Source organism: Mustela nigripes, chromosome 5 (assembly GCF_022355385.1).
Source record: "Mustela nigripes isolate SB6536 chromosome 5, MUSNIG.SB6536, whole genome shotgun sequence".
NCBI lineage: Eukaryota > Metazoa > Chordata > Mammalia > Carnivora > Mustelidae > Mustela > Mustela nigripes.
This window is the reverse complement of record NC_081561.1, coordinates 25,818,279-25,832,870: the sequence shown is the minus strand read 5'-3', so window position 1 is coordinate 25,832,870 and position 14,592 is coordinate 25,818,279. Positions and strand designations below refer to the sequence as shown.

Sequence of the window (14,592 nt, the reverse complement as noted above, 5' to 3'; positions counted from 1 at the left end):
GTGCGGTGAGACCCCGGGGCGGTGAGACCCCGCGTGCGCACCCGTCGGACCCCGGGGCGGTGAGATCCCGCGTGCGGTGAGACCCCGGGGCGGTGAGACCCCGCGTGCGCACCCGTCGGACCCCGGGGCGGTGAGATCCCGCGTGCGGTGAGACTCCGGGGCGGTGAGCTGCCCGCTGTGCTGCGAGGTCTCGGGATGGCCACGGCCTCCGGGGTTCTCCCGGGCCTGGCTGGCCGGGCTGCGGCGGAGCGTGGGGAGATTATCAGAGTGAAGGTTAAAGAGGAGGACCACGTTTGGGATCAGGAGTCCTGCCTGCACGAGAATGTGACTCTCACCCGGGAGCTCTGCCGCCTGCGCTTCCGGCAGTTCTGCTACCAGGAGACCCCGGGGCCCCGCGAGGCGCTGAGCCGGCTGCGGGAGCTCTGCCGACGCTGGCTGCGGCCCGAGACGCACAGCAAGGAGCAGATCGTGGAGCTGCTGGTGCTGGAGCAGTTCCTGACCATCCTGCCCGAGGAGCTGCAGGCCTGGGTGCGGGAGCAGCAGCCGGAGAGCGGGGAGCAGGCGGTGGCCGCGCTGGAGGACCTGGAGAGGGAGCTGGACGAGCCTCGACATCAGGTGAGAGATGGCCGGGCCCCAGCTTCCCCGGAGAGTTGGAGTGTGCGGGTCCAAGGGGGAGTCGCGTGGTCAGCTTCACTCAGATGGGTGCATTATCCTGGTCACTGGTGCCGAGGAATACATTGGCCCTCGTGGATAACAGTGTAGATGTAAGTGATAGCTGATCCAGATATGTAACCAGACCCGAACCCTGATCTACTGCTTACCAGTAGGCAGTGTATTTTTAGTGACTGTGAGCTTTAATCTCTTATAGTGAGCTCTTATGGTGCCCACACCCTAGCTGTATATGAAAACGAAGCAGTAAAAGAATGTGAGGAATACCCTCTAGGAGAGACAAGTAGAGAAGCAGCCAAATGTAATAGAATTGTCCAGAAACGGTGAATGAGGAGATTTGGGTTCCATAATAGGTTCCATATAACGAGCGGTGTCACCTTGGACCTGTCACACCTTCTCTGGGCTTCAGTGTGTTCATCAGTACAACAGAGAGACTCATGGCATCATTTTCTAGATACTTCCCAGTACGTGGAGTAGTTGGCATACGAAGTGTGTTGAACTCAGCGTTTGGTCTTTCCCCATCACACTAGAGGTTATTTCTAAGAGAATATGCCTTCCTTTTAGGACCGTAATCGTAGACCATTATGGGTATTGCCAGACCCTCGGACGTGTCTCTAGTGATACTGTCCATGCACTGATCTGAGCCCTTGGAAGGTGAACATTTCATGTGCACAGTCGGAAGCGCTACAGTTCGCTTCTCGGAAATGCAAAGCTTTCATACGAGACCAACACATGGGAACATGAGTCCATGTGATGAAGACGTCGTGCTGACTAGTACACGAATTTTACCAGCAAGTGCATGTTTTGGGCCGCTGGGTAAGAGCACCTGAAGATAGTGGAATGCAGCCCATTGTGAAGGCCAACAGCACCATGCCAAGGGCCCACTGTCCTCCACACCCTTCCTCTAGGCTCTCACAGCTGTACTCTCGGTTTCGGAAATGCTTATTTGCATGGTTCCCTCCCGTCTTCCTGCATTTTTTGTTAAACTTTTTTGTGTTCCAGAAAATGAGCAGGCACGGGGGTTTACAGGTGCCTCAGGAGGGTGTTGGTGATAAAATTTCTGCTAGTGAGCGTAACAGAAGAAAAGCTTAACCGCAGGAAAGCTCAGAATTACAAAGCGCTTTGAAAAGAAAAGGGAAAAACCCGTGACATTGATCGTGCATGCAGGTGGCATAAAGGAGTCAGAGGCAGTGCTGGGAAGAAAAGGGCAGTCACCTCGCTGGAACCGGCCAGTGCTACAGAGTTTGCTAGAACGACCGTGAGGAAATGGAAGACAGGAGCCCTGTCAGGTGTGTGGATTGAGTACCAGACACAGCGGCAGTCAGAGGCAGCCTTTCTCAGAACAAAGAAGGCCTTAGCGGTTGATGAAGACCTTAAGAAAAGACCTTTAAAAAAGCTGGAACTCCTGCAGAAGTGCCTTCATCTGGAAGAAGCAGTGTCTGTTCTGTGACTTCAGGAACCGCCATGCCTTCCGCCACGTTAAGCTCTCGGTGCGGCTGTGAGTGCATGTGGGAGAAGTGTAGACGGTTCCCCGGTATTAAGAAAGTTGACTGATGAAGAAGGCTGTACCCAAGATGAGATTTTTAACTTTAAGGAAACCAGTCTCTATTGGAAGTGGATTCCCTCGAGAGCCTGTGTCCCGAAGGAAGAAACGCACTGTTGAGGGCTGAAGGCCACAGAGATCAGCTGGTGTGATGTTGGGTTCAAATGCCGGTGGGGTTGTAAAGCTGAAGCTTGCCGTGAGCACACTGCCCGCGCACGAGCTTTGAAAGGAGTCGCGAAGACGAGCCTCCTGTAGCCGTAGCAAGAGAGGCTGCCTGACAGTGTAGATACTTATGGTCTTCCAGGTGATGTTTTGTAGATGGTTTAAAAAAGTAACTACAAGAGGAAAAAAAAATTATGTTTCAAAATTCTTTTGATTCAGGAAATTATAAGCCATCCAAGCCATCCTCCAACAAATCCTGAGCTTTCTTCAAATATTAAAATTCTCTTTTCCCTTCCTAATACAACTTTGGTACTCTAGCCCCTTGATCAGGGTGTGAGCTCAGCCTTTAAGGCTTTTTGCTTAAAGAGAATATTCAAGATGTTTCTTGCACCTACAAGGGGGTGAAATGCATACACAGTTTTTTCATTCTGGAATCAGTTCAACATTAAACTTGCCCTTGAGATTATTGGAGAGGTTTGGAATGACATCACAAAAGCCTGCTTGCTTGCAGGGTAGCATGAAGTTCTCCCTGATTCAGTTCGTGATTCCAGAGGCCGTGAGCCTTCTCAAGAGCTGTGAGCTTCCCAAGAGCTTTCCCAAAGCAAAGCACAGCTGTGTCGCTCTGGCGGAGGCTGCTCATCTGATGAGTGAAGGTACGGGGTGCTGCGGCGGTCCCATGTGGAAGCCCTTGTTCTGTGGGGGCTGCCGCGCTTGGTCACGGGCCACAAAAGGGAGGTGTGGAAGTCGTTCGTGGCTCCATCACTTTCTGCTTCCGGCGATGGAGCGGGCGTGGCAGCTGGCCAAGGACAATGCGGATCACACGGGCTTCGCACTTCTGTGCAAGCTCCGATTTGGAGCCATAGGAGCTGTGGTTTATGAACGACAGAAAATGTTTAAGCAGCACAGACTGGGTATCTGCTTGTCAGTCAGTGCCCGAGACGTGAAAACAAGGCAACGAGCCAGGACTGTTTCTGTGTATCTTCTGAAATCAGCACATTTGGCAAACGAGCAAAGGCTTCCCCAGTTGGACTTCCGAAAGCCGTGTCTCTGCCCCCGCTGCACGCTGTCCCCACACCTCTTTCCGACACGGTAGCTTCCCCTTCGTCAGGCAAAGTCCTGCAGGAAATGTAGCCATTCTTTACAATGTCTTTTCGACTATGTTTTTAATGCTTTTATTTTTACTAGGATTACTATCGTTGTACAGGTGCTCTGGTGACAAAGTTGTCTAGATGTTCAGTGGTCTGTCCGGCAACTTTATTTTCTCCATAAACCTTGTTATTTTCTGTGCAGCTTTGCAGAATGCATGTTTTCTCATGCGTTCACATATTCTGCGGTAGATGCCTGTCTAAGCAGTCTCTTACCTGTAGCCTGCATATCTTCTCCCTTTGTTTCAAATAAGCCATATTAGTTTTTCCTGTAAGATGGCCTGTTACTGTAGAATTTTCCTCTTTTCGCTTTGTTGAAAAATGTAGCCGTGGTAGGCCTTGGTGCTCGGTCAGTTCTGGGAAATGTTCACATTTGGTAACTTTTCATACTATTCAGGATTATAGGTATCTCCCTACTCTTACAGAATATTGCATTTGCATACATGTTTTTCATTTTTCTTGTTCCTGTGTGATTTCTGGAGGAGGGGGAAATGTCACCGTTGCAGGCATGTTTGGCTGTCCAGCGTTGCAGGCATGTTTGGCTGCCCGCTGGACACAGGTGTCCCTGCTTCAGAAGGTTTCTCTCTGCCCCCTTGACGCCACTTGATTTTACAAAACTTGCATTAGTACAGGAATGGCTCCTTTTCACAAAAATGAAAATCCTCTTTGGATTTCTTCTGGTGAGAAAACAGGAGCGAATGCAGTCCTTTCAGAGGCGAAGCGGCCCTGGGCGAGCTGACAAAGCAGAGGGACTGTTGTGTGCCATTTTGCTTACGGTACTTCCATAGGAGCGCTCTGCTCTCGGACGGAGGCCCCTGTGTCTGCCCTCCTTAAGACACAGTGATTCTGCCCATGGCAGCAGTGTCCCTTCCTAAATGCTTTTCTGGATTTCCTTGTACTTGAGTTGGCTGTGCTGCTTAGCTCTGGCCGGGGTTGCGGGGGGGCGGCGGGGAATAAGCATGCATTCTGGGAGTTTCTGGGAAGTCTTTTACTTTTCTTATAAAATGTGGCAGATGTGTTCAGTTCTGTATTTTCCCACTTCTGTTTTAAACATAAATGGGGCATCTGGAGCCATCTCAGAAACTTCTTCAGTTGATGAATTTTGAGATACTAGGATGACAATATTAGAAACAAAAGTGTTTCTATTCATGGTGATTGCTGATGAATATAAAGTTGTAATCTGTACATTTTAAAGCATAACATCTCACTAGCTGATGTCTGAATGTTGGTATGGACTATGTTAGCATAGTTCCTAACGTTGTTCCTATGTTAGCATAGGAAATGATGAGATACCACTAATACCTAGTAAAGTGAATGTAATGTTATATAAAAATTTTATATGTATCTTTACACTGTAGCATTGAAAATCTCAGCACAAGGTCAGACGTCCATGAAAGCATCAATTCTAAACAGTAAGATCCTCCAGCCTTACGTTTTCCGTCTGCCAGATCCAGACGGACTGCATGTAGAAACCTCGTATCTGAGTGTATAATGTACTGCAAATCAGTAAGCAAAAGGACACGTGCCCCAATTAAAAAATCAACAAAATACTCGAACATGCATTGCACAAAAAAAGGATAACTAGCCAGTAAAAGTGTAAAGCAATGATTCAATCTTACCAATCAGAAAAATGCAAATTAAAACAACGTGTGGTACCACTTTATTCCAACCAGCTTGGATTAAAAGTGCTGATGTGACCAAATTTTGGTAAGGACGTTGAGCCACTTTCCGAATGCTTATGTCCTGGTAGGATAAGTTGTTTTGATCACTTTGGAAATACCTACTGCGTGTAACCATGTTCTGACCTAACAAACCTAGTCCCAGGTATGTGTCTACAAGAGACACTTTCGAAGACATGTAAAATAATGGTCGTAGCAGCATCATTATAATTGCCAGAGACTCTGAACAACTGAAATGATTACTAGAAATGGGGCGGGGGAACGTAGTTACAGTGTGTTTGTACCGTCGGATACTATACAACTGTGAAAATAAATGGACGACTACGTTCGACAGTGTGGATACGTTTCACAAACATGATGTTGAACAAAGAAGCCAACAAAAATAAATGCACGTTGTATGATTTTGTTGATATAAAGTGCAGAAAGCAAAATGCGTCTGTGGGGATCCGTGTCAGAGTAGGACTTACTTTGGGGGGAGAGGGTGTGGCACAGGTAGCCTTCTGAGAGGCTGATTGTGTTCTAGGTGGTTTACTTTGTGGTAGATCATCCAGCTCTACGCTTATGAGCTCTCTGTTTTCCTAAGCATGTAATACTCCAACTAAAAACTGTATTAATTACGAGGTGGCTGAACAGCTGACCCTTGACCTCTGGATGCTGAGGTCAAGCGCCATGTGGGCCCGCGCGGAGTGTACAGGCTGCTGGAGAGTCTCTCTCCCTCTGCCCCTCCCCCATCACGTGCGTGCGCTCTTTCTCTGAAATAAATCTTTAAAAATTGTATTAATTTAAAGATTTTTATCCCATCGTGATGTCTCCTGTACGATGGTCTAGGGTATTTGACTAAATGCACACTTTTAGTTTCATGGGTCATGAGACTGAGGAATTCTTTTTGTAAAGGGAAGACCTGGGGAGGGAAATGTTCAGAATTAACCGAGTTTGCAGATGCCCCCCCAAAGGAGGAGCTGGCTTTTCCTTCGGTTTTGCAGGTGAGGTGCAGAGCGTGGGTAACACACCGGTGTACGGCAGAGCGCGGATTGGTGAGGTCCCCACACAGGGCTCCGTTCCGATAGAGCGGATGTTGTCTTTGTTTTGGCCTCAAGAACATTTGGTGAGGCAGCCTGTGGATGCTTGCGTCGATCGCACTGGGGCTTCCGCAAGGCTGTTGTGTGAGAAAGCAGGCTTGGCAGGAACATGCGGTGCACGTTCAGGCCGCCGCCGCTGAAAGGAGCGCCCCCCCCCGAGAGGCCGAGCGGCCTGTTCTGTGTTCTTGTCACTGTGAGGTCTATTAGGTAGATACAAACGAGAGTTTCTCTGCTTAGGGAGATGACAGCTTGCCTTTTTTTTTTTTTTTTTAAAGTAACTTTCATTCTTGCTCTGTTTTATTTTTTTTAAAGACTTTTATTTATTTGTGAGAGAGAGAGAGTGAGCGAATGAGCACACACATGCACAAGCAGGGGGAACAGCAGGCAGAGGGAGAAGCAGGCTGCACGTTGAGCAGGGAACCTATGTGGGACTCGATCCCAGGCCCCTGGGATCATGACCTGAGCTGAAGGCAGATGCTTAACTGACTGAGCCCGCAAGGTATCCCCAAAAATGGCTTCTTATGGGAGTGGGGGTGGAGTAGTATAGGAGCAAGACTTCTCTGAATATATATTTTGATTTTTCCCATAGCATGTGTTTTAAATATTTAATAAGCAATGTTACATTCAAAATGATTAAACAAACACAGAAACAGATACACTCAACTGTGTATCAAATTAATAACTAACAGCAAAACAGTAACTCAGGGGACTTGGGCACTGTGTTCTGACTATGTGCTCTTAGTGCAGTACTGTGTGTGGGCACAGAAAGCCCCAGAGTGATTTTGTAGGGGTGTCGTTGGGAGTCTTCTACAACACAAAGCACTGTAATTCTGAAACTTCTGTGCTTATTGTAGGTCACAGTAAATAAGTAGATGCAAGCAGTGGATTGAACTGGGTGGTTTTTGTTTCACTGTGGGAGAAGAATATGTTAAAATGGAATATGGAAAGCTGAAGTGTGGTGTTGAAATGGAATTGAATTCATGATAACCTACATATGCCCTTAACCGCTCTGTCCGCTGCAGGGCCGGGAGGGGGTGGTGCACCGGAACAGTGAGCCCTGCTGCTGCTCAGCCTGTTACCAGCACTGTTGCTCAGAAATGAATCGAGCCTCCTTGGGGAGACAGTTGAAACTAGATCCAGGACCGGGGAAATGCCGTGTGGCCTGTATGTGTGTTGTTCTGGAAAGCACAGATGTGCTGGAAACAGGAGTGGGGTCATGTGCCAAGGATGCAGGACCCTGATGAGCGGGACATGGGGAGCTGAGTGGGAGACAATTTAAGGTCAACGCGAATGAGGATGCAGTGGGCCACAAAGTAAGTCTGCACGGATGTTTAAGATGAGAGACGGGGCACCTGGGCGGCTCCGTTGGGTAAGCGTCCAACTCGTGCTTTTGGCTCAGATCATGACTGACCTTAGGGTCATGAGATGAAGGCCTCCCCCCTACCCCCCACAGGCTCTGCTCTGAGCATGGAGCCTGCCGAAGGTTCTCCCTCCCTCTCCCCTGCCCCATGCAGTGCGCACGCCTGCTCTCCCTCCCTGACAGAGAAAGACAGACAGACAGAAACCTCTTTATAGAAGATTGCTAGCTAGTAAATGTAGAAGGAATTGTAAAGGCAGCAGTCACCATTTTGCAACCCCCAGTATAAAAATGGACCAGAATTACCAGAGAATGCTAAAACCGTTGGGGAATAGCTATTTACATAGTTCTACACTATGACCCCACAGCTGACTTACTGATTACAGTGGGAGACGTGAATGGATAGAGCTGGAGGCCACTACCTGAGCTAAGTGACCAAGGTCCCCATTATCCATAATGCAGTAACTCGACGGTGTGCACACATGACACGCTGCAGCAGCACACAGCACTTACCTAGTATTCTTCCGGAAATCGCCCACCAGAGTCCACGTGCGAAGGAAGAGTAAGACAGATCCCTAATGTGGAGATTCTGTGACATAACTGGCTCTGACTTTTCAAAAATTGAATGTCATAAAAAGGCAGGAAACTATTTTAGATTAAAAGAACCAAAAGATACAATAACCAAAACCAATATATAAATATTGCTTCACAGAGTTAAAAAAAAAACCATAAAATGTATTTTGGGGACAGTTAGGGAAATTTATTTACAAACCATATATGAGATGATTAGTGTAAGGAGAAGATAATGTTTTCTTTTTCACCCAACCCAGTGATCCAAAATGATTGGCTTCTTTCCCCATCCATACGCTGGGGTAGTGTTTTCCACATTTATTCTAAAACAACTGGCAGATTCCTTTTTGGGTTGAAGCTCATCAGTAACTCGTAGGTAACTTGCATAGCCTCACCTCAAATATTTATTTTTAATTGCGCACACTGAAATCCATTTACAGCTTGCTTTTAATTATCACGATTTGGGGAGGATTCCTTTCATGAGTTTCTGTTGTCATCCCCCAACAGAAACCACCGGGATGAGTAGCAACTTCTGTCCAGTGGGGACGGTTGCTGTTGTATAGCTCTGGCTTTGTCAGTCCCAGGATTTTTCTCTCTTCTTGTTCCTTCTTTGATTCCTCTTAAGAATCCAGTGAAGACTTTTTTCTTCTTATGTTCTATTTCAGTAGAAGAATGTTCCGAGGTTTGTGCAGTGATCACATATATTAATTTCCAGATGTACCTGTTTGTCCTCAGGCCCCACAGAGCACAGATGGGCCAGAAATTCCTGTGCAGGAAATGACTCCTACGGAGACTGCGAAGGAGTCCTTTGGTGCCCAGCTCCAGTGCGTCGAAGACAGAATGGAATGTGACTCTCCAGAGCCACACCAGTCACCGCAGGACAGTGGTGAGGAGCTCCCTACTCAGCGGGGAGTCTGCTTCTCTCTCTGCCCCTCCCCCGGCTCTTGTGGGCTCGCTCGCTCTCTCTTTTTCTCCCATTCAAATAAATAAATCTTTTAAAAATCCATTGCTGTATTGCTGAGGCTTTTCTAGCCCAAAAAAAAAAAAAAAAGTCTTTTTTTGTTAGTAAATAAATAACATCAATTTACTTCTTATTTTACATAAAACAGTGCTTTACTTCAGGCTAATCCCAGGTACTGCTCTGGAAAATCACATCGTGGCTTTCTGCTCTTGACTCTGTCACAACTGTCTGTTCCTGGCAGGGGTTCCTCATTTACCTTCTGTTCCTCCAAGGCTGGACTCTAACCAAAACCGCATTCCCCCTACTTTTGTGCTCGTAGCCTCTCTCTCTACCCCAGACTCTAGTGGCTACTTGGGCAGTATATATATTTCAAATTATATTCCCAAGTATTCTAACAGGTTTTTTCTTTATATTGTAGGGTCATTCTTGTGGCTTTCCATGATGTCTCAAAGCATGGGTGATGATAACTCCAGTCGTTTAGACACTAATGAACCAGAAATCGAACCAGAAAACATGAGAGAGAAGTTCTTCAGAAGCTTAGCAGTGTTACTGGAAAACAAAAGTAATAATACCAAGATATTTTCTAAAGCAAAGTACTGTCAGTTAATAAGGGAAGTGAAAGAGGCAAAAGTGAAGTCCAGAAAGGAATCTGTAGACTACCGCCGCTTAGCTAGATTTGATGTGGTCCTCGTACAAGGAAATGAGAAGCTGATTGAGGCCGCAAATGGGGAAACAGACAAGGTGCGGTATTACTTACACAGCGAGGAGTTATTTGACATTCTGCACGATACCCATCTCCGCACTGGACACGGCGGGCGCACCCGCATGGAGAAAGAGTTACAAGCGAAATACGGGAACGTCACAAAGGAAGTCATAATGCTATACCTGACACTCTGCGGAGCGTGCCGGCAGAAGAACGCGAAACTCAAGAAAGTTCTCACATCTAAGCCAATGAAGGAAGTGAATTCGAGATGCCAAGTGGATCTTATAGACATGCAGTTGAATCCCGATGGGGAGTATAAATTTATTATGCATTATCAAGACCTTTGTACAAAGTTGAGTTTCTTGCGGCCACTAAAATCTAAAAAGCCTAAGGAAGTTGCACATGCTCTTTTAGATATTTTTACAATTATTGGAGCACCCAGTGTCCTACAGTCTGACAATGGGAGGGAATTTTCAAGCCAGGTTGTCAGTGAACTCAGTAATATTTGGCCGGAATTAAAAATTGTCCATGGGAAGCCTCTACCCTGTCAAAGCCAAAGTTCTGTGAATCAAACTAACGAGGATATCCAAACTAGGATTCTCTCCCGGATGCAAACTCACCAGTCATCACACTGGGCTGAATTTTTGTGGTTCATTCAGATGACCCAGAATCAGCCCTATCACCGAGGCATGCAGCAGACTCCACGTGAAGGCATCTGGAGCTCTGAAGCTAAACTAGGCCTGTGTCATTCCCAGTTACCCGAAGACCTTCCTGCTAGCCTGAGTCCAGAAAACGGATCCGAACAAAGTGCGGCAGGAGCACAGCATGAAGAGAACATGGAGACTGGCACGGACAGCAGTGACCTTGAAGAACATCTTTCTGCTCCTCCCACCAGGGCCATGAGGAAGCCTCCCGAAAACAGACTAAGATTCGTACCCTGTGTGGTGTGTGAGAAGGAGTGCTCGGGGGCTCATCATTGCGTATCGTGTGATGAAAGCGTCCATGCGGTCTGCGGAGCGCCCCGCCAGCAGGACCCCGAGGGCTGTCATCACAGAATGACGTGCAGCCTCTGCTGCGAGACCACGACAATGAAAAGGAAGCATGACGAGACCCAGAGAAGTTTGACCGGTCAGCCTTTCAAGATGCGGAAGCCATCAGAGACACCATTTCCCTCAGACGACGTCGGAGATTGGGTAAGAGTCCGAGCACCTGCAGCAGATCAGGGCAGGGAAGAGCTTCATTACCGCCCCTATGCTCGCAGGGGAGGGTGTTTGGGCACACTGGAGACGCTGAAGCCCATGTGGCCGACTTGATTTTGTTTTCTCCAGAGAGAGAAACCCCATTACTGTTAGTGCGCCAGCCCCTCAATGCCTTTTTGCAGGTTGGAAGTTATGACCTTGAATCCTGCGCTGTATGTTGTCTGGGGTTATAATAGTATCTCTCTACTCTTTCTGGTATCAGGCATTTCCTGGGGGGGCGGGTAGGAAAGCTAAGGGTGCGTTTCCCCAGGAGGATGAATGTGGGAAGAGCGGGACTGGACTTGACTTTGTTGTAGTTGTATGTGAGTTTGGGTGGGGAGGGAGGCTAGGAAAGGGCTTCTCAGGGCAAGTGAAAAAGTATTTAGGGGGAGGGGTGATCCGTTTGATAGTGAGGAATCATATGAGACAGGAGATTGTGAGATGTCTGTGTTGAGAAACGCTGTTTACAGATTTAAACGGAGAGTGTGAGATAAGACCAAAGAGATGTGTGTGAAATCAGCAGGTTTTATAAAGTAGAGTTACTGTGTGTGGAGTTTAGAGTTTCCAGATATGGAGGCTGGCCATGATTTGGGCCCGTGGTGCCTGGAGTGTGATCTTCAGACCAGCTCTGGTCTGCAGATGGTTTCTCCTAGTTCAGAGTGGTGAGTACATTAAGGAGGAGTTAGAACAATTCGACGTTGCTGTAGCACCCAGGCAGGTGATTCCTGAACTCGTGATTTTGAATAGAACACGGGTGGGTTTGGGGGTCACTGACCTCTTGGGGCCAGTCCTCATGCTGGGAGATGCACAAGGTCAGGCACCGTGACAGCATGTGATGTCTGATGGCCAGTCTGTCTGCCATAACTTGGAATCATGTAAACCTTTATTTACCTTCGTAACTTAATTTTAAAACCATTTTTAAGTTTTTAATCAAGCCTAGTTTTTAATCTGTAGTTTGTTACCAGAAAAAGGATGAAAGTAAAATCTGTATTATTTATTTTTAATCCTAATTTCCAGATGGCGAAACAAGCCTCACTGGACTTTTTTGTCAAGAAAAAACACACCTTTTCTGAATATAGCAGCCGTAGTAAGAGAAATGGTAACAATGGAAGTCGCCCAGAGCAGGGGAAATCCAGAAGAGTTCACACAAGTTTCACTCGGAAGTATGACCCCTCGTATATTGAGTTCGGGTTTGTAGCTGTAATCGATGGTGCAGTGCTGAAGCCACAGTGTATTATTTGTGGAGATATCCTTGCCAATGAAGCCATGAAACCATCAAAGCTGAAGCGGCACTTGTATTCAAAACATAAAGAGATAAGTTCACAACCGAAAGAATTCTTTGAGAGAAAGAGTAGTGAATTAAAGAGCCAGCCGAAGCCGGTGCTGAATGTTTCTCACATAAACATCAGTGCTCTGCGGGCGTCCTACAAGGTGGCGCTCCCAGTGGCCAAGTCTAAGACGCCGTACACAATCGCAGAGACGCTGGTGAAAGACTGCATCAGAGAGGTCTGCCTGGAGATGCTGGGTGAGTCCGCAGCCCAGAAGGTGGCCCAGGTGCCGCTTTCCAACGACACCATAGCCCGGCGCATTCAGGAGCTGGCGAGCGACATGGAGGACCAGCTTGTAGAGCAAATAAAAGAAGCAAAGTACTTTTCGTTGCAGCTCGATGAATGCAGAGACGCTGCTAACACGGTCATTCTTCTGGTGTATGTGCGGTTCGAACATGATGATGATATAAAGGAAGAATTCTTCTTTTCAGCCTCTTTACCGACAAACACGACTAGCACGGAGCTGTATGAAGCTGTGAAGAATTACGTTGTCAACAAGTGTGGTCTGGAGTTCAGGTTTTGTGTGGGGGTGTGTTCTGATGGCACAGCCTCCATGACAGGGCCGTGCTCTGAGGTGGTGACCCAGATCAAGGAGCTGGCCCCAGAGTGCAAAATAACACATTGCTTCATTCATCGAGAAAGTCTGGCCATGAGAAAGGTGTCAGCGGAGCTAAACAGTGTGCTCACTGACACGGTAAAAATCGTGAATTATGTCAAGTCTAACGCGTTCAATTCCAGACTGTTCTCTCTGTTGTGCGACAACATGGAAGCTGACCACAAGCAGCTGTTGCTGCACGCCGAGATGCGGTGGTTGTCTCGGGGAAAGGTTCTGTCGAGAATGTTTGAAATACGAAATGAACTCTTAGTGTTTCTGCAAAGCAAGAAGCCAGTTTGGTCCCAGCTTTTTAGAGATGTGAATTGGACAGCCAGACTTGCTTATTTATCTGATATATTCAGTATTTTTAATGATCTTAATGTTTCCATGCAAGGGAAGAATGCAACCTGTTTTTCAATGGCTGACAAAATTGAAGGGCAAAAACAGAAGTTAGAAGCCTGGAAACACAGAGTTTCTGCAGGTTGTTATGACATGTTCCATAATTTAACAACAGTAATCCAGGAAGTAGGTAATGACCTTGATGTTGTCCGTCTGCGGAAAGTGATCAGTGAACATCTTACGAATCTGTTGGATTGTTTGGAATTGTATTTTCCTTCAAAAGAAGATCCGCGTGTGGGAAACTCGTGGATCCAAAATCCATTTCTTCCACCAAAAGATAATTTAAATTTAACTGTAACCCTCCAGGATAACTTGTTGAAGCTGGCTACTGATGAAGGATTGAAAACGAATTTTGAAAATACAGCATCGCTTGCTTCATTTTGGATAAAAGTTAAAAATGAGTATCCTGAACTTGCTGAGGTTGCTTTAAAATGCCTCCTTCTGTTCCCCTCAACATCCCTCTGCGAGACTGGGTTCTCTACTCTAAGCGTTATTAAAACAAAACACAGGAACAGTTTAAATATCCATTATCCCCTGAGAGTAGCGTTGTCATCAATCCAGCCGAGGTTAGACAAATTAACAAGCAAGAAGCAAGCTCATTTATCCCATTAAGAACTTGAAGGTGTCCAGGAAGATCACGCACCTACACATCACAGAACAGGAAAAGCTACGATTAAAATAACAGTTCTCTGTATAAATTGTCTATATGTACACTTTCAGTTAAATGTATAGTTTTTATAATTTTTTATTCTTTCTTACATTTGTTATATTTATTAAAATGTAACTTTAAATCTCTTGCTTCTCCTATTAAAAAATTTGGTCCTGTCTTTCGTACGCCTTTGTCACTGTTGTGTTTCCTCGGGGTATTCAGATTGTAGGACAGCTTCAGGCTGGCAGTGATTTCTTGGAGATGGTGTCTCAGCCTACTGATGGGAAGGGAACTCGGGGCTGGAATCAGACTTGGAATGCCAGGGTCGGGGCCGGGGGGGTGGGCGGGCTTGTGCAGCTGGTCCTGGGGGAAGCTGACGTGAAGGTTCCTCCATAGGTGTGCACTTAGTGTGGCTGAGGTGGGGAAGCACTTCCTCGTCACGGTGTCATGGCTTTGGACTCAGCGTTGGTTCGTTCCGATTTCGTCACAGTTGGGGAGCGGGCCACAGTGAGGAG

At 46.9% G+C, this 14,592-nt stretch overlaps 1 protein-coding gene across 5 annotated transcripts; it reads left to right on the top strand.

Annotated features, from left to right (window-relative positions):
* Nucleotides 1–6: 6 nt before the first annotated feature.
* SCAND3 (SCAN domain containing 3) lies at nt 7–14,262 on the top strand. Of its 5 annotated transcripts, XM_059399616.1 has the most exons (4): nt 7–615; nt 8,940–9,090; nt 9,584–11,061; nt 12,124–14,262. In XM_059399616.1, exons 1-4 carry the CDS (start codon nt 196–198, stop codon nt 14,038–14,040), a joined length of 3,966 nt encoding a protein of 1,321 aa, XP_059255599.1. In that variant the 5' UTR covers nt 7–195; the 3' UTR covers nt 14,041–14,262. The 5 variants fall into 5 exon arrangements, with proteins under 5 accessions (XP_059255599.1, XP_059255603.1, XP_059255600.1 ...); XM_059399620.1 differs by lacking the exons at nt 8,940–9,090; nt 12,124–14,262 and having other exon boundaries at nt 9,584–9,698; XM_059399617.1 differs by lacking the exons at nt 9,584–11,061; nt 12,124–14,262 and having other exon boundaries at nt 8,920–9,082.
* Nucleotides 14,263–14,592: the final 330 nt, after the last annotated feature.

What these genes read in the sequence shown, in the direction of transcription:
- SCAND3 (XM_059399616.1), top strand. Translation starts at nt 196, where the DNA reads ATGGCCACGGCCTCCGGGGTTCTCCCGGGCCTGGCTGGCCGGGCTGCG. An exon ending in CCAGTCACCGCAGGACAGTG is followed by an intron (nt 9,091 to 9,583) that starts GTGAGGAGCTCC and finishes TTTATATTGTAG; the next exon opens with GGTCATTCTTGTGGCTTTCC. An exon ending in CAGACGACGTCGGAGATTGG is followed by an intron (nt 11,062 to 12,123) that starts GTAAGAGTCCGA and finishes CCTAATTTCCAG; the next exon opens with ATGGCGAAACAAGCCTCACT.